The following is a 19,679-nucleotide window of genomic DNA, read 5'->3' as shown; positions in this document are numbered from 1 at the left end:
TAGGGGAGCAGGACTGTGTTAAAGGGGGACGTCCTAGAGGAGCAGGACTGCTGTTTGGAGACGAGGGTCCACTGGAGCAGCACACAGAGGAGGCACATGCAGCAGAGAGGGAGAGGGGCGGAGCTTACATACAGGAGCTAGTGCAGCATCGGGGCTGATGTCATTTCCTGTCATGTGATCAGCTCTGAGGATAGAGCTGCAGCTGGACCAGTGGATCTTCAGAATGAGGCTGAAACACACCCCATCCCCACCACACACACCCCCACCACACACATCGCACCCCTACAGCATCCCACCTGAAGACAGATGACATTGTCCATGACACTGCACTTCGGCAGAGAACCATTTAAACAGGTAAGCATTGTGGTAAAATCAAAAAGAGATCATTTAGATGGAGAATACTATAGCTAAACACTATCTAGAGCTCACAGGAGTAGACCCCTAAAGCTAAACACTATCTAGAGCTCACAGGAGTAGACCCCTAAAGGGGGGGGGGGGGGGGGCATACTAACAGGGTGGAACAGCGCAGGCGTTCTAACAGGGTGGAACTACATGGGCATTCTAACAAGGTGGAATTGTTCGACCGATTTGGGTTGAGGGCCGAAAAACACAAAAACAAAACAAAGAACCCTAACCAACAATCTACTGGTAAAATCAAGAATTTTTGTAACTGTCAAAGGGAGACTGGCCATGAGAACTTTGGTAAACACTGTACTAGGTCTGGCAGAAGAGCTAGTGCTATCCTTCACATTGGCAGAAGAGCTAGTGCTATCCTTCACATTGTCTTCAGTATCAGTTGATTAGACATAACAGGACAGCAGAGTTGAGGACACACAAACGCAGCACACAGGGGGTTGAAGCGCTTTCTTTGGTCACAGTGAACAGGTTACACACACTCTGCCCACAGAGGCCCACGGCCTGGACAAAGCATCACATTCTTTCTCTTTTGTTTTGTCACGTTATGGTCATTCACGTTATGGTCATTTACGTTATGGTCATTCACGTTACGGTCATTCAGGCTTTTTCCAGTGTACGCCTCATTTCTCCTCTAGGCAGTGTTAAAGCTAACTTCACATACGGTATGTTTTACAATAAGCATCTCTGGAACACATTTTGAACACATAGCAGATTTGGGCACAGAGCTCCACAGTGCCCACAGATATGGGTCACCATGGTGACAGGTTGGTATGGCTGGCATGGTTAACCCATCTAATGGTGGTACACTGCAAATAATCACTGCAGCGTTTACATCACAGCAAACGCCCATCAAGGCATGACGCGCAGTATGACCCTCTCACTGCCCAGGAGCAGGTTGGGATCAGCAGCCCAATACCGTCTCTGGGGTTGGTGATGAAAGCCTGCAGTGATTACTCGTTTATCTGTTACTGGATCTCTAAGACAGCACTAGACACGGAGCACACACTTACACATCATCACATTTCACTAGCAGGAGTGGCCACTTGCTGCTTGTTGCTGCTGCTGTAGTTGCTGCTGCTGTTTTTGTCTCTCTGTTCTCAGTAACATCAGAAGCAAGTATCCAAGCCCCGCTCCCCCCCTTGTGAGGGCATGAAGAGGTACCCAAGCAGTCACATGGTCACGTGGCACAGAGAGCTTCGAGAGTTAAGAGATCCGTTTGAGTTGTGCTGAGCAACAGCGCAACGGGAGGGGAGGGAGAACGAGAGCACAGCGCCGTGGTGCTCGAGTCACCTCTGTGTTTGGACAAGTTCATTCTCTTGTTCCCTGGATGTGTGTGTGAGGACGAGGACGAGCGAGCTGTGTGTTGTCCCTGACACACACACACACACACGCATGAGTCAGTCTTTTTGTTTTGAACTGCAAACACAGAGAAACAGAAAGAGAAGCACATTTTGGGTTGAACTGTTGTTGTTGTCATGGTTGGGTTCTGGTTAAAACAAGGCAGGCAGAGAGGCAATGGCAGAGCACACATGGACATCAACTGCACCAGAGACATTAAACAGGAGAACCAGAAGACCGACTGGACTCGCTCACAGGGTTTGGGGCAGGCAGCCTGGGACAGGGTCAGGGAGAGACAGGACTACTGCTCCCACTGCCTACAGCGTAAAGGACCATGACTTTCAGGTCATTTAGTTGGGAGTTAAAAGACCATGGCATTCACGCAAGTCTAAGGATTAGCCATACTGTGTAGCATGAGTTGACTACAGACGACTATAGCTATAGGTGGGAGTTAGTGGTATGGCCAATGAGTTGGACGACTATAGCTCACATTTCTATAGGTGGGAGTTAGTGGTATGGCCAGTGAGTTGGACGACTATAGCTCACATTTCTATAGGTGGGAGTTAGTGTCAAGGCCAGAGTCCCTCACACATGATTAAGCTGCTCAGAGGAGCATTGCAGATTTCTTCAGGCTTCTCCCTGAATATTCTGGTAAACTGTTAATTCCCACAGACAATAAATGTAGTGTTTTCTGGTTGGTGGAAAGGAGTTGAATGCTTCAGAATTTAATAATATTTATAACAAATACTTATCAGTTAGCGCGTAATGAACATATCTGCTTCAGAAAACCAGAAACATTTGTATAGGTTTTCAGCAATTTCTCAGGGATAACCTTTAAAAGGAGCCATTTGTAGATATGACTTAAAAATGTTAGGTTTTGTAAATAAATCTTGACAAGAATTTTAAAAGTTGTAACACCACTTTAGAACCCCAGTAGGTCACAGGAGTAAAAAAAAAAAACAGCCTGCCTTAAAAATTCTAAATTGGGAGAACGTTCACTGGCAGAACTGTGACTTTCTAGCCGGAGCTTCTCAATGGGGGCCTATGGTCATTGGTCCAAAATTCTAAGTTTATTTCCAGGGAATTTTTAATAGTTTCAGGCATACTGCTAGAATTTGAATTTGCTCTGCAGGTCAACCTAGGCTAGCATACTGCTCCATACAAGCAAACAGCACTGGTTTGTCAAGAACTGCTTCACGTCTCTCTTGCTTATGTTGAGACAGAGTGCGATTATGATTCCAATAGCTAACTTCAATAGCAGCTGGTTGGTGTTGCTAGCGAATGGAAGAGCTTAGCAGATATTACATGGGGGCCAGCACCAAATAAAACCATAATCATGTTTCATTTCATACATAATATGACAAAATAATCAACACTCTGTTTGCCAAACTGACCTACATCTTAATGGCGTTAAGCTGCTCTGCTTATTTATTGAAGACTATTTCACAAGTGCCCTCAGGTGAACTGCAGCCAATTTCAAATTATTAGAATTCCACACTTCTGTAGTAGCTAGCAATAGCTATCTATAGCTAGCAGTAGTTCCCAATAGCTAGCAGTCCTCTAGAGCTGACAATAGCTCACCATAGCTAGCAGTAGCTAGCAATAGTTCTCTAAAACTAAAAGCAGCTGGCAATGGCTGCTAGAAGAGCTAGAATAGTCATCCACAGGTAGCAGTTTCTGTCAACCCTAGTTTTACTTCAGTTACTATTTGCTGATGTAACAGAGGACAGAAAGGTCATGATATCCAAGTCAAACATAAACAGTAAGGAGAAGGTTAATATGGTAAAAGTACCCATGAGTCCACAAAAGCTCGGTGTGATCCCACTGTCAGCCAGAGATCCACGGTGTTAGCGGCACGGTTAGCTCTTTAGCATCCTCCCTGTCAGTCACACAGTGGAATGAAAAGTGCACAACATATCACAGGAACAGATTCAAAAAGAGATTCTCAAACCAGTCTCATGGGCTTGCATTACTTTAGAGCCATGTTTGTTGTTTCAAGTATTACGCTCTGGCCACATTTGTTTTTTTTTCCAGACATTTAGCAGACACTTAGGTTATTGTCTGTGGAGATCAACAGTTTCCTGGAAGGCTGAGTGAGTGTTAAACTGGAAAAGTGTTACCTGGTCTCTCTACTTTTGACATGTCACATGTAACTTTGACATTACAAGAGAATAGATCAGAATTATGGGTACAATAAATGGACAACAGGGTCTGTGTAACAGATGATTGGATAATACATCCAATCTGGACAATGTGATTGGTTAACAGATGCAGTGTTCTTATTTTGAAGCCATCAGCCCTGCATCTGATCTTTCCCATAGGAAGTGTCATATTTACACAGGAAGTGAGGCGTGCAGGACATGAAGCTCTCTACCGGTTGGGTCATTTTCCTCAGAACTCATTCAGTAAAGGTCACAGAGATGTGGCATGGCTGCGTTTCCTCAGAAAGTCTCCAAACTGCCGAGACAGCAGAGTGTGAGCCGAGGGCCTCAGGGCATTCGTACCATAAATATATATATATATATACGATTTGTACCATAGATATATATACACAATTTGTACTCTCAATGGACTTCTACCAGGAGCCGAGCTCTTCCTCATTTACAACCTGAACATGGACATGTCCTAGAAGTTTTGGCAGGGTAGTATTCAAATGGTTGCATGAACATGGATGATCCCTAGGAGTTTTGGCAGGGTAGTATTCGAATGATCACAAGAACATAGACGTTTCCTAGGAGTTTTGTCAGGAAAGCATTCAAATGATCACCTGAACACGTACTTGTCCTGTTAGTTTTGGCAAGGTAGTTTTCAAATGGTCAGCAGAAGATGTACGTTTCCTAGGAGTTTTGGCTGGGCAGTGTTCAAGTGATCCCATAATGTGTTAATGGTGCGCTTTTTGAATATCAAGGCCTTCCGGAAAGTTCTGAGGAATACACCAACGACTCTTTAGCTGAGTTCTGAGAACCGTGGGGACTTACACGACCCTTTCGGCAGGGTCAGGGGTCACTGGGAGGCTAGGTGTGGACAGACAGTGACCTGTAGGAGGCAGCACTGGGCAGAGGTTGCATTGAGACAGGCACATGAACAGCTGGTTTGTGGTTTACCTGTGGTGTGGGAGTGGCCTGGGGGGCGAGACAGAGAGCACCATCACCTGAGAGAGCAGAGCTGCTGGGCTCATTTGGTCTTTTGGGCAGCTCTCTCTCTCTTTCTCTCTCTCATGCCCTCTCTTGCTCCCCCTCTTTCTCTCTCGTTCGCTCTATCCGCTCTGCACCATTTTCCTATGCAATCTTGAGCCAACCTGCTGGGATCAAATGTGAGGTCAAGAGAGCACAGAGCACGTGCACAGGGTTCACAGGTCAAAGTTCAAAAGGTTAGAGGTCAGACACAGCACTGCAGCAGCCTCAGCTGATTGGGTAGAGATGGCCTGTGTGTTTGCTGATTGGGTTTGAAGGATAGTAGACTGTTCTATGGTGCGCTTCACAATCCTGAGCACTGCCAACGGCTAATGATACTTAAATCTCATGCTCTCAGCTGGCCTCGTCACTGTGGCCTCGGAGTGCCTGGAGGTAACAGTGTGTGTAGTAGTGTGCACAGAACTGAATGGTGGCGATCTGGGAGTTTGAGTAGAAATAGTCTGTGCTGTTTTGGGTAGAGATGGCCTGTGTGGTCTTTTGGAAGGCTTATGGTTTCTTGTGTTTTTATCAGAGCAGACACTGGATGAATGTTGTTACGGAGAGTGGGAATGTTGTGAGCCGCGTCATCCAAAGGACACGGAGAGGTCAGAGGTGAAACAGTTACATCCGAAAGGGGGAGGGGCTGAGAGGGCGTTACTGCCGGAAGTGAGACTGAGGTGGGCATACAGACAGATTCGCTTGGAGGAGTCGCTCAGGTCGGTTCTGTTGCTATGGAGTGGCTCAGGTCCGTTCTGTCGCTATGGAGTGTCTCAGGTCTGCTTTGTTGCTATGGAGGAGTGTCTCAGGTCTGTACTGTTGCTATGGAGAAGTGTCTCAGGTCTGCTCTGTTGCTATGAAGGTGCCTGTGCTATGAGAACTGTCTCTAGGTAGGGCTGGAAATAACGTTTATTTTCATAGTCGATTAATCTGTCAGTTACTTTCTCAATTAATCGATTAGGTGTTTGATCGATAAAATGGTAAAAAAAAAATATATCAATCAGTGTTTTCCCAGATACTGTTGTCCTCAAATACCTTTTCATGTCCACATGCCAAAGATATTTAGCATACGGTCATAGGAGAAACCAAAGCTGAAAATATTTGAGTTTAAGAATGTCAATTATATTATTTTCATAATCGTTGGAAGTCATGATTGAAGTGATTGCTTGAACTGCACAGCCCTAAAGCTGATATGTCTGTGTAAGGGGTCAGGTTAGGAGATGTTTTAATATTTCTGATAATTCTGTTCAGACATTCAGGCATGTTTATAGACAGCCCCCTCTCTATGTCTCTGAGTTATGGAGGCCTATGAGGAGGTAATGGACGCCTACACAGTGTCTCACAGCAAGGCAAAACGTGTCTGAAACTTTCCATAAGAGTCAAACGAGCACATGACACAAAATCATCACTTCACACTAAAAACAAACACAAAGAGAGAGAACGAGCAGACAGACAGAGAGAAGAGAGAGAGAGAGGAGGGTGGGGGTTCACAGGGAGAGATATGGAGACAGACAGACAAACAGGCAGGCACAGTGGAGACAGACAAAAATGAAGGATGAAATGGAAAAACAGGATGTATGCGGCTGAAGTGGAAAATGTGATGCTCAATTAGCAGATATGGGGGGGGGGGGGGGGCATAAGTGTTTCCTCTCCTGATGAACCACTGTTAGGGCTCTTACAGAGTCAACGCATCGCTACGCATACCCGCCCGCAAGGCTACACATCACTAATAATTTAAACAGTTTAGTTAGCTGGCTAGCTAGCTAGCAGCTGGCTGAGTTTGTGTAATTTCCTGAAGCGGAAAGAGATTTTGTTCAGGCCTTAATAGATATCCTTTGTTTGAAAATAAATTGTTTCTATTCTTTCCTCTTAATTCCATGTGTTGCAACTCTCGCTGGTAACTTTGTTAACTTATCCAGCAAACTATTCAAAATTCACGACTGTAACAAAACACTGCAACTCTCGCTTGCCCTCGAACTAGTCCATCTTCCTATTTCCGCTTTGTCGCGCTCGTCTGAAAAAAAATGAGTGGTGCGCTACCTCACGCTGCCTGGCTTAAATCCTGGCGCGCCAGCAAGATCTACGTCATTTTGATGTCACGTTACCGGTCGGGTGCGTCGAGAATGTAGAAGCCCTTATGCGTTGATGCGTACCGAAATGTGTTGTCTCAGTTTTTGATACGCGATGCACCGATGTATAGGCCATTACCCTGTAGTGGGCTGTGCACAGTAGTGTACATTTATTCACCATAAATAAATGAAGTTGAAGTGGCTCTGCAATGTAGGCTATGTTTCTGTTTATTTATAGTAGACCTACACATGTTCCTTACACGACACGACAATCTAGTACAGCTAGAGCCTAATATTAATATCAGCGAATCACAGTTTGTCACCCAACAAAGCTAGATATAAATTTTTATACACGTGTCTCCATGTCATACTGGAGTCTTTCGACGGATTCTAAATTAAATCTGATCCGTGGCTCTCCAAAAGAGCCTCTTGGGATGTAACTTTTACAGACAGCCTGAATATCACTCGGAATGTCGGTCACCAGTGACTGCTACCCCCTGTTGCGTGAGTGATCTATTGCATTTCACGTATTGTCCGCGTTGCTTGCGTCCGCCGTGTAGACTATGAAAGGGAGCACGTCGCTCGCGTTACTAGTGTTGCTTGCTTGCGTTGCACGCGTTGACTCTGTAAGAGCCCTAACCTGAGGGGGTCCCTTACCCTGCTAGCCAGATAGGAGCTGTTTTTGGCTTGGTGGAGTGAAATGAGCTAGAAATACTTAGTGATAAAGTTTTATTTGGATTCTCTACACATGTCCGGAAGGTACCTTTCCAATCTCATTTAGCATAGCATAGCATTTAGCATAGGGTACACTTCCCCAATGAGAGGAAAGGAGATGGTAATGTTAGGACTTTGGAAAAGATAACCACAGTATTAAGAGAATCCAACTACACTTACACTAGACTATATCAATTATGGGAAGGCTGATGTTTGTTATGTTGACGTTCGTCACTTTTATTGGTTGATGTTAACTGGCGCAAGGACTTGTAGGATGTCACCACCTTTCCTTTTTCTAACAATGCTTAAAGGCACAGTCAGCGATTGTACGTCATTTCAAACCCATAACATTTTTTGTCACATTCAGCAATCATCTCCTCATGATCTGCTAGCTGCCCATTCCTTGAGTACACTGTAAAAAAATATGCGGTCTCTGTAGGCAGCCCATGCTCCAAAACTGGAAACAAAGAAAGTGGGGGCAGCCTGTCCCCTAAACAAAACCCTGAGTTGAGTTTCTCTAGGAATACTGAAGGGAGGGGTGAGCAACCTCCCTGGTGTGTTTGGTTTAGTCCTTGGTTAAAATATAATGTACCTTGTCTTGGACAAAAAAGTGTTTGTTAATGATTTTATATATAAACGCAAAAAAATATGACTTCCTGTACAATCGCTGACTGCAAGTGCATTAATTATGATGAAGTGCATGAATTTTGATTGACCACGTCATCCAGGCGCACCGAGCTGCCTCCATGCAGAAAGGGTGCACTGGGCATTGAGTATGACAGGCAGCGTAGCTAGATCACAGCTAGGGATGCTGGGACATGTAGTGTTTTAATAACAGACAGGTCAGGAGTTATGGGGTGATCCACTTGTATCGTCCGAGTTGGAACGTGTGAAATTTCCCAGTTGTCTCGCGTAATTTTACCTAGACACGCCCCCTTTAGGTCGAAATATCAGCTGTCCGACTCGGGGCTCTTGATAGTGCACCGAGCTGAATGTGTGAGTTGAAAACAAAGATGGCTGCACCCATAATGCTGAAGTTGAGATGTATTTTCCTTGTATTTGTACTACGTTGATCGATTTAATGTTGATTTTAAATGCTCTTACACATTTGAAGACATTACTGCTTTAATCTGGTCACCAATTTATGCATTGGCTTGAATTTCCCCTTGGGGATCAATAAAGTATCTATCTATCTTGCCCGGTCTTGTTGTGCGTGCAATACAATGTAACATTTTGTTTTCGAGCTGGTTTGCTAAAGAGGCTAATGTAGCTACCAATAACAATAGCTACTGCCCCCCTCGTGGCACACGTGGAACACTAAAGTGCTACAAGCCAGGCAATTATGTCACATTCACGCGTACAACTCGGGCAGTGCGACCCAAATGGATAGCAGCATTAGGGACACAGCACTGAGCATGCTGGGACATGTAGTGTTTTAACAACAGACAGGTCAGGGGTTAGGGAGACAGCACTGAGCGGGGGCATAGGGCTCATGCTTTCGAGCCCCAATTCGTGTTTGGTGTATATCGCCCCTGACGTGTTTCGTGTATTGCCCCTGACGTGTGTTTCGTGTATCGCCCCTGACGTTCCTGTAGATACTGCATCTTGCGATGCCTTCATTTTTGAGGACGTGCACGACACCCGCAACAAACACGGGCAGGACACGTGTGATGCATGCATATGTTGCTAAACGCAGGACACGTGTGATGCGTGTGTGCACATGTTGTTAAACACAGGATATGCATGGCAGCCACGATGCATGTGTGCACATGTTGTTAAATGCAGGATACGCATGGCAGCCATGACGCATGTGTTCACATGTTGTTAAACGCAGGATACGCATGGCAGCCATGATGCATGTGTGCACATGTTGTTTACGCAAATACATCCCAGGCCTCATATAGGACACCCTGGCAGGATGAAGCCACAGCAGAGCCAGAATGAAGTTCAAATAGAACCGCAAGGGAAGAGTTACACTTGGCTCCTGCATTTGACAATTTGACATTTGACATTTCAGGGAAAGAAACTCCCCACCCTAGTCATGCCAAACAGGGTGGGGAGGTAGAACTGTCACAAACACACCCACGCACATGTGCACACACACACACGCACACACACACACACACACACACACACAGTGTGTGGTCATGATGGAAGATGGAATGATTATGGGAGGAGTGAGGAAGCAAGAGGAGTGTGACGACAGCATGAACTGACAGAAGAGAGAGAGGAGGGGTGGAGGAAGAGAGGAGGGGTGGAGGGAGAGAGGGAGGGAGAGAGAGAGGAGGGAGAGAGGAGGGAGAGAGAGAGCAAGAGGAGGGTGGAGAGAGAGACAGCGGAGGGGTGAAGGGAGAGAGAGAGAGAGGAGGGGTGGAGAGGGAGAGAGAGAGAGGGGAGGGGTGGAGAGAGAGAGAGGGGAGGGGTGGAGGGAGAGAGAGTGAGTCTTGTTCTTACCACAGGTGACTTTGTTGGGGACTGGAGGAGGCTGAAACTCCGGGGGTTTGGGGCCTTTCCTGCGCGTCCACTGACGCCCTTTGCCCCGCTTACGCCTCATAGGAGCTGCAGCTCGCATAGGGTCAACCCCTGAGAACACACACACACACACACACACACACACACACACACACACACACACACACACACACACACACACACACATGAAACTTGGAAAGCAGCTATGCTGCAGGCTACGCTAGCATGCATAGTCAATTGCATGAAAGATGTGCCCACACTCTGCCTCAATGGACCCTAACCCGGCACAGCATCCCTGCCTCTCAATCGTATCCAGATAGAACACTGGCCACCCCACACTTCACTCAGCAACACCACAGCCCCAGCTCCATCACCACCCCTCCATCATGGTACCCAGCTCAGCCCAGCTGTACCCTGCAGCCTGACCCCTGCTCTACTCCTCACCTTCCCTCCAGAGCTCCGAGGAGCAGTCACTGGGTGGGCCGGCATGGCTGCAGCTGGTATTCTTAGAGGTTCCTTCCATGGCGGCCTCCTCCATCGGGACCGGGTAGTCCCTCTCTGGCGACACTGTAGGGAAAAGGAAGAGGCAGAACGTCAGGCTAGGTCTGTCATACAGCGAGGCCCGTGTCAGCGGGCGGCTACAGAAGCACAATCACCTGTTCTTCTCTTCTTGCGTGAGACGAAGGGCAGGAGGTCATGTCGCGTGAGCACCCGCAAGAGCTGCAGGAGGGGCTCAAGGTTTGCCTCGCTCAGATGACCTCTCCTCTCCAATTCCAGCAGCAGTTCCACGCCGCATTTGGGCTTGTGTCGCGCGGCCTCCGGACATGGCCGACAGCGGGGCCGGACCCGCCGCCAAGCTCTCACCAGTCGGGGGTCTGGCGGCGTGACCACCTCTAGCTGTCCGGAGTCGCGTGCTCTAGCCGTCTCGGTCCATTGTTCTGGATCAAGGGGATGTTCATTGGGGTACATTTCATCCAAGATATAAGACAACACTTCCACGTCGGTTTCCGTCAGTTGAGAGCCCACGACTTCATAAATTTCGTGAGGAGTGAGCATGTCATAGTAGGTGAAACATTCGGTTTCCTCCCACGGACTCAGCCAGGGATGGCGACATGTAGCCATGGTTAGCAACAAAGCCAACAAACTCCTGCAGCCGCAAGGACAACTCCTCCTGTTTAAGACAACAACAAACCGTATTGAATAATGCATTTGACCACAATAATAGGTAAGATCAGAAAACCGTTAACTTTAAACCACTTCGACTAAGGTTAACTTGTTTTAGCACGTGTCAATCACAATAAGAAACGGTTAGTTTATCGTACAACAGAACAAGCTAACGCCTGTTAGCAAAACACCCACCTACGTCCACAGCGTTTACTTCCACTAAAATTGTAAGTAGTCAGTCTACACAGAGCAACGTTACACGAGAGTGGGTTTTCTTTAAGCGTCAGTTAGCCTAATATGTTTTAAGGTCTGCCAGAAATGCTACGTTACATATTAATGTCTTGATTCTATACGGGAAACTCGAGTTGACGCCCAGCCGTATTGACAGTGGACATCAGGGCTTTAACGTCACGTGTACATATTACGCAATGTCACGTTGCACTCGGTCCTTGTCAACACAACACAAATCGTTAAAGAAAAGTCGCCAAATCAGGCATTTTAAGATAATACCATGTGTCATTAACCATCACCTTAAAAACGATTATTTGTATTTATAAATTACCACATGCTGTGTCTAACGTTTATGTCCGTAACAGCTGACTGCTGGATCAGCTGTTTCCGTGTTATTGTCTAGTTGCTGCTGTCGAGAGATGCTAATGTTTTGGTCAGACTAGGTAGCTTAGCTAACTCGTGCAGTTTTTGCTGCTAAACGTTGCTAATTACACGTTTTGCAAATATATTCACATTGGTTATCACGCTGAGCTTGGAGCACAATAACACTTTGGCAAGCCAGTCGTGTGTTCACAAAATTCAAAATTCACACAAGAAATCCAGACCAAATTAGCTTCTACCGTTACCAACATTCTGTCTAGTGACCACTGGTGAGATTATAAAGCACCTTTGCCCAAATCACTTTCAAAAGTAACTCATACCCACCTCCAATATTGGAGTTCCTGAAAAACAACTCCCAGCGATTTAGAGACGAAAACTGTTAGCGTCTCACTCAGGTAGCAAGAACGCAACTTTCGGGGCGCAAGAACACTGCGGATCCTCGCTTTAGTCGTTCTTTATTTAGTGTAAATATACAAAAACACTCATTTTGTTGTCGTTTTCGCCTTTTAAGCCAATATATAACCAGAATATCGAGCCAGACCCTCGAATCAATTGAATTCAAGGACTTTAACTCGATGGACCACAGCAGCTAAAAATGGCCTTTACTAGACCGTGGCCAGAGAATGTCTAATAAGGGTGGCATACCAAAAACAAACATGCACTCCACTTTCAGTAGGTGGCGCTAACCATGGATCGCTGGCAACAAAGAAGTGGAAAACGTGACGTTATTGAACATACCTCCACATCACTTCCCCCTGCCACGAAAGTCAGTCTGGAGCTAAGTGTAAACAGCAACAGCCAAAGAAGTTGGAAATACACAGGTGCGTAATTTTCGTCTTTTTATGTACCACATAAAACAAATTATCAGATACAGTGGTGCTTAATTACCAGCTATTTTACACCCAACGAATGGGTGTGATTGAATCTGGTAATGTTTTGATACTGGGTAACTTGTCTGCCTTGGGAGCTAGCAATGTCTCTAGACATTTTACACCTAAACTAGACAGTATGCCTACATTAGTTAGATGCGTCTGTTGTGCGTTCTAAATTGTACGAGGACCACTAGACTGCGACACAATTTTCCATTAAGTTGTAACTAATAGTGCTAAAATATAAAAAACATCACACCTTTAACTATTATTATTCTCAGAAATGTCACCCGATTATTCTTGAATGTCCAGATTACAGGTTTTCTCAGTCACTTTGGTACATTTCTCTGATCAGAATTGAAATTCTCTAAACCTCCATGTCATCTTCATTGTTGTTAGTCACCGATTGCCGTACTCTCGAACTCTTTTAAACAAATCCCCGTTGGTATATTATTGGAAGTAAGTTTGTTTTGGCTGTAGTTACTTACATGAATATGAACTGCATATGCCGTGTTGTTGATCATGAAACATGTACGCTATTCTGCAGCTGCTCTTTTAATTATATAGAGACATGCAGAATACCATGAAAGTGATCCAAATGATTTGAGAGACATACCAAAGACTTGGAAGAACTGTAACATGTCATGAGCCAGTTTTAACGGCCATTGTTTGTTTTATCAGACAGCGCTGGAGTGACCCCAAGACAGAGACGTCGAAATGGACACCAAAGTTGAGGATCCGTTTGCTGCCGAGGCTGCATTGGAGCCCCCAGCGGTACAGAGCATCGTGGGGAGGTAGCTTTGCGCTGTGTGTGCGTGCGTGCGTGTGTGTGTGTGCGTGTGCGTGTGTGCGTGTGTGTGTGTGTGTGTGTGTGCGCGCGCAGAACGGACGTAGCTTTGTGCTTTGTGTGTGTGTGCAGTAGGGAGGTAGCTTTGGGCTGTGTGTGTGTGTGTGCAGTGGGAGGTAGTTTTGTGCTCTTTGTGTGTGTGTTTGTTTGTGTGTGTCTGTGTGTGTGTGTGTGTCTGTGTGTGTGTCAAAGTCTGCTTTATTGTCAATTTCTTCACATGCCCAGACATACAAAGAGATCGAAATTACGTTTCTCACTATCCCACGGTGAAGACAAGACATATTTTACCAATTAAGTCCACAGACAAACATAACATTCAAGTAAACAATAAAAAGTAAATAAGAAGGCACATACAATGAAGAAATAAGAGCAGCAAAATTGGGTTGAAATTGTGCATAGACAGTCAATATAATAGTGCAAAGTCAGGCCAATAAATGGCTGAGGTAATTCTGTTTGACCTAAGTAATCAAGTGGCATAGTGGTGCAAGTTATGTAAGAGCAGCAGAAGTGTTGTGTTTTCAGGACAACAGGACAACAACAACAAGTTGCAAAGTGTGAAAAGTGTGCAAGTGTACAAGTGGAGTAGTGCAAGTGGAGTAGTGCAAGGCAGCCATTGTGGGTCCAAAGTCCAGGATGTTATGTAGCTGAGGGAGGAGAGAGTTCAGCATCCTAACAGCCTGGTGTATGAAGCTGTTGGTGAGTCTGGTGGTGCGGGAGCGCAGGCTTCTGTACCTCTTCCCAGAGGGCAGTAGATCAAACAAATTGTGAGCGGGGTGACTTGCATCACTCACAATTGTGGTGGCCTTGCGGGTAAGGTGGGTGGTGTAAATGTCCTTCAGGGAGGTGTGTGTGTGTGTGTGTGCGTGTGTGTGTGTGTGTGTGTGCGTGCAGTGGGAGGTAGCTTTGGGCTGTGTGTGTGTGTGTGCAGTGGGCAGGTAATTGTGTATGGGTGTGCAGCGGGGAGGTAGCTTTGGTGTGTGTGTGTGTGTGTGGTCTTCCAAGGCTAGCTGTACATTGATTTAATTTATAGGGAATAATTTGTATTGACTATGGAACTATAAGCACCTGCACTTGACTGAAGTCTGTGCTGTTATCTGAATAGTCTAAGTGTTGTGTTAGTAAGGGAGATGTATTTATTAATCTAATGTAGTCTAATCTCATGTACTCTAAAACAATGTAGTCTAATCCAGTGTTTCTCAATGTGTCGTTCAAGGACCACTGGTGGTCTGCAAGCTATCCCAAGTGGTTTACGAGCAGACGTGGTCAAATATAATATAGAGGAGTTGTTTGCAATGTTGAACCAACTGGTATGTAAATATCATAATATAAGTTCTGCAACACTGATCTAATCTACTGTAGTAACAATGTGACGTAGGGGTACTAATCTACTCAGTTTGGGGTCTTGTGTCTGAGGTCATATACACATAATAGCCCTGGACTGGGGCTGGATGTTCCCTTGACAAGGCCAGCAGGGATGTGTGTGTGTGTGTGTGTGTGTTAGGGATGTAACGATTACCAGTATAATGGTAAACCGCGATAAAAATGTTGACGATAACAATTACCGTTTTCTTTTCAAATATCATAATCAAATATCACCGCGTTGATTACCGCGGTGTGGAAACAGTGCGTTTAATCCTTCCCAGCTTCATCCGAGCCTGCTTTTTACATACAGTAGGCCTGGTACAATGAAACAAAACTTGTACCATACTGATTCTGTTGTCTAATTGATGGTTTTAACTATGGGTCTTTTTATGTTCTTGTCCACATTAAATCCATTCCACTCACGTTATCAGGAGAATACAGTAGCCTAAAGTTTTATTTCGAACGCTTAGATCCAAATAACAAAAATAGCAAACTCCAAGTTATGGTAAGGGTAAGTTAAGCTATAAACACATAGCCAATTAAACATGACCAAGAAAAAAGTGAAAGGGAAACTTTTTGAAAATACTGTATGTCAGCTTGTATCAGTGCTTTCTGAACATATTGAACACACTTGTATACAATACCGTGATAATACCGAAAACCGTGATCATTTTGGTCACTATAACCATGAGGTTAAATTTTCATACCGTTACATCCCTAGTGTGTGTGTAATATCCCTGTCCTTCTCTGCCACTGTAGACTGTGGATGGTGAAAGGCATGTCGGGGACCATGGCGAAGGAGTGGTTTGACCGGCGCCGGAAGTCCATTCGTCCCTGGGCCACGTTTGTGGACCAACGCAAGTTCTCCAAGCCGCGCAACTTCGGGGAGGTCTGCCAGCGTGTCGTCCGCAATCTGGACACCTACCACAGCAACTACACCTTCATTTTCCTGGGACTAATACTCTACTGCATGTAAGACACACACACACACACACACACACACACACACACACACACACACACACACACACACACACACACACACACACACACACACACACACACACACACACACTAGGCATGTGCGATATGATCATAATGTCATATCGCGATATAGGTAATCTCATCTTAGAATTAGAGTTGCACCGATATGGAATTTTAGGGCCAATAACGATAACCAATATTTATCGGTTTGTTGTGCCCGATACCGATACCATAATCAATAATCTTGAAAAAATATTGGTGAAAAGTGATTTGGGGACAGCATTTAATAAGCATCATTTAATTGCAGTAATTTTACCTACCGACAATGATGGACAGAACTCATAGTCCTTAATGGTACAGCAGTCAGCAAAATAGCTCCTTTAAGGTGAACGAGACATCAGTGAGTTGCGAGTGAGTGGCCAGCGACAGTGTGAAACGTTTTCATATCTATGGAGTAAACGCTGAATAACGGCTATAACGGTTCCGCTCTGCGGGGGTTAAACAGAGGATCATTAACGAGAGGATTTTGGGCTGCACAGTATCAACTCAGATCCACAGATCTTGTTAGAATGGTGAAATACATCCACACCACAGACATTATTTTGAGGAGTAAGTAGCCAACCTAGCTCAGTGTAGCCAGACGGGCCTTATGTATTTGGGAAATTAGGGCTTTAAAAAATATCGGCACAAATTATCAACCGAAAATTCGGAACAATAATAATATTTCAATTTTAACACTTATCGGCCAATAATATATCAGCTGCCGAGATATTCCTAATCACAATAATGTAAATTCAATTACCACATAGAAGGTGTATACAGTAGGTTAAAAGGTGACTATATGGCGATCTAGCTGAAATTCATACCATGGGGAAGAGTCATCATGACACACACACACACACACACACACACACACACACACACACACACACACACACACACACACAAAAGGCAAAGATCTTTGAACCTACATCATCTACATCACAGATCTGTGGCACTACATCATCAAACTGTGACATCACCCCCACTCCCACTCGCTTTGAATCGTCACACACACACACATACCACAGCAATTACACCTTAATCTTCTTGGGACTAATACTTCACTGCACAGACACACACACACACACACACACACACACACACAAACATTTTTCAAACACCTAAAGAGTACATCTACCCCCCCAGTATCAGCGTGCCCATGCTGTTGATGTGTTGATGTGTTGCAGTATCAGCTCGCCCATGCTGTTGATCGCCTTGGCCGTGTTTGCTGGAGCATACTACATCATCCACCTCAAGTCTCTGGAGAATAAGCTTGTTGTGTTTGGTTAGTGTGTGTGTTTGTCTGATTCCCTGTTAGTCTGTCTGTCTGTCTGCCTGTCTGTCTCCCTGTCTAGTCTAGTCTGTCTGAGTCTCTTTCTGTTTTTCTGTGTGTGTGTCTGCCTGCCTGTCTGTATGTGTGGCTGTGTATGCCAGCTAGTGGATGTCTGGTTGGTGTTATTCTCCTATGCTATGATTGGTCCTTTAACCTCATGTTGCTCCGCCTCCTTTGTTGTAGGGCGGGAGCTAACGCAGGGCCACCAGTTGGGATTGGCTGGTGGGGTCTCCTTCCCTGTGTTCTGGTTGGCTGGAGCTGGTGCCGCTGTCTTCTGGGTTCTGGGTGAGTGTTGCTTACACACACACGTACATACACACTACAACAATACTACTGGTGATAGAGTGTGTGTGTGTGTGTTAGAGAAGAATAGTGTTTGAATATGAGTGTGCATTGCTTGTCTCATAGACAGATGTACCCTGTTTATAATGTGTGACCCGGCCTGCCTCTCTGATTGGCTTTCTATGCTGTCACTCAGGTGCCACGCTGGCTGTAATTGGCTCCCATGCTGCTTTCCGTGAGCTGGAGTCATCAGACATGGAGGACCTCTTGATGGAACCGGTCTAGAGTCGTGACCTTTATTCTGACCTTTCAGCTTCTCATGCCTCCTATTTATCCAGAATGCACCTCTTCTCAAGCCTCCTATTTACCCAGAATTCACTTCTTCTCAAGCCTCCTATTTACCCAGAATGCATTGAAAGGTCAAATCTCCTCTTTACCTAGAATGCACCCCTTCTTGAACCTCATATTTACCCAGAATACACTGTGTTTGCCTACTCTATGGTAACACAAGATATGGACCATTCCACATGTGGACATACAGACTAACCAGCTGCTCATGTGACCATACTAACATGTACACACACACCCCGCTCCTGTGCTAGTTGATTAGACTATAACATGAGCAGATATGGCTCTGGAGTGCTCCATACTAACATACACACACACACACACAGTCCACTTTATAGCACAGCTGTCATAGCACAGCTAGTGTTTACGGTATACTCTATACTTGTAGATGTATGTATGTGTAGAATGAGACAGCACAGCTAGTATGTATGATGATAGATGCATGGCATCTAGTTTTCGCTGCTTGTCCTGAATGGACCGCAAGCGGCCCTGATGTGGCCCTGATGCGGCCCTGATGCCAGTCGAAGAGGACAGCGGTATTACATCAGTGCAAGTGTTTTTGTTGTGATGTGAAAGTTGTGCCTAAACTTGTTAAGCGATTGATCATAATGAAGTTACTTAAAAAAGGTCAAATGCTTTGCATTATGTACAAAACTAAACCAATGTGTACACACATGTTTATATCGGTGGCTCACTACTCATGTCTACTCAATGATCGATAGAGCTGATTGTGTGCTGATAGATTCGCTTAATAAGTAGATGGATCGGTAGAGTTAGTTGAGCTCCTTTAAGATTAGCATAGTTTAGCATAGATTAGCTGACTCTAGCTTGGTGTATGGTAGTCTTGGCCTTTGCCACTGGCCATTAAATCTTCTCTTTCGGTGCACATGTTTACCTCTGTGACTCTGAAATGCTTTGCTCCTTATTTTGTACAATAAACAAATGGGACGTGCAATAAATCTACATGCCTGTTACAAAATGCTCTGTGTGTGTGTGTGTGTGTGTGTGTGTGTGTGTGTGTGTGTGTGTGTACCTGAACGGGCCCCTGTAGAACTGTTCTAAATCTGGACCTGGACAGGGTCGCTTTAGTATGGATCTCAGAGATTGATCAGAGATGTTCTGGATCACAACGGGCCCCTTTAGAACTGTTCTGGAGCTGAGCAGGTTCCTTCAACACTTATCTCTGATAGGGCCGTTCTTGACCTGAGCCGAGCGAATCCCTTTCGTTCAGAGCTCCCTGTTCTGGAGCTGAGAGTTGAGGGAGTTGCGGCTGTAGGATACCCCCTCCCTGTCCCCCCCCCTCACACACACACACACACACACTCCAGCGCTGACACATTTACCCTCTGACCTCCCCCCCCCCACTCCGGCGCTGACACATTTAACCTCTGACCTGGGCGCCACAAAAACAATTTCTGTGCAGACCTCATCTAGGTTGCCATGGTGATGCCCTTGCAGCACACAATCTCCACCCCTCCCTCTGCAGCATATCACATCATCAGGACCTGATCGATATCCCATTACTGGAACCCTGTGTGTGTGTGTGTAAGAGTTGTATGTGTGAGTGTTTGACGTACGTATGTGTGTGTGTGTGTGTGTGTGCGTGTGAGAGAGTGTTTGAGGTGTGTGTGTGAGTGAGTGAGTGTTTCGATGGTT

General features: G+C 45.5%; 2 protein-coding genes across 5 annotated transcripts in view; one reads left to right on the top strand and one right to left on the bottom strand.

Moving 5' to 3' along the window:
* Positions 1–12,573, bottom strand: part of dedd1 (death effector domain-containing 1) — a 29,956-nt gene extending 17,383 nt beyond the window's left edge. For 3 of the 4 annotated variants that reach the window (XR_006034802.1, XR_006034803.1, XM_042108213.1), the window contains exons 1-4: positions 12,281–12,573; positions 10,837–11,351; positions 10,625–10,747; positions 10,163–10,291 (exon numbers count right to left, since the gene is read on the bottom strand). Coding sequence is in view for 2 of the 4 variants with exons in the window: in XM_042108213.1 (XP_041964147.1) it covers positions 10,163–10,291; positions 10,625–10,747; positions 10,837–11,302 (718 nt within the window). In the remaining 2 variants the exon portion in view is untranslated. Of the gene's footprint in view, positions 1–10,162; positions 10,292–10,624; positions 10,748–10,836; positions 11,352–11,539; positions 12,181–12,280 lie in introns of those variants that run through there. The other variant, XM_042108215.1, reaches the window with a different exon arrangement.
* A 62-nt stretch (positions 12,574–12,635) lies between these two features.
* rabac1 (Rab acceptor 1 (prenylated)) lies at positions 12,636–19,002 on the top strand. Its single transcript, XM_042108216.1, has 6 exons — positions 12,636–12,777; positions 13,507–13,619; positions 15,794–16,006; positions 17,248–17,345; positions 17,577–17,678; positions 17,872–19,002. The coding sequence occupies exons 2-6, from the start codon at positions 13,543–13,545 to the stop codon at positions 17,958–17,960; spliced, it is 579 nt and encodes a 192-aa protein (XP_041964150.1). The 5' UTR covers positions 12,636–12,777; positions 13,507–13,542; the 3' UTR covers positions 17,961–19,002.
* Positions 19,003–19,679: the final 677 nt, after the last annotated feature.

The sequence above is a fragment of the Alosa sapidissima genome, chromosome 10 (assembly GCF_018492685.1).
Source record: "Alosa sapidissima isolate fAloSap1 chromosome 10, fAloSap1.pri, whole genome shotgun sequence".
Lineage (NCBI taxonomy): Eukaryota > Metazoa > Chordata > Actinopteri > Clupeiformes > Clupeidae > Alosa > Alosa sapidissima.
The sequence above is the reverse complement of the archived record's forward strand: the minus strand, read 5'-3'. Positions and strand labels throughout refer to the sequence as shown.

Bases quoted from the DNA above. Each gene is read 5' to 3' on its own strand.
- rabac1 (XM_042108216.1), top strand. From the start codon at position 13,543: ATGGACACCAAAGTTGAGGATCCGTTTGCTGCCGAGGCTGCATTGGAG. The intron at 16,007-17,247 runs GTAAGACACACA...GATGTGTTGCAG, and splicing joins GGACTAATACTCTACTGCAT to TATCAGCTCGCCCATGCTGT. The intron at 17,679-17,871 runs GTGAGTGTTGCT...GCTGTCACTCAG, and splicing joins CGCTGTCTTCTGGGTTCTGG to GTGCCACGCTGGCTGTAATT.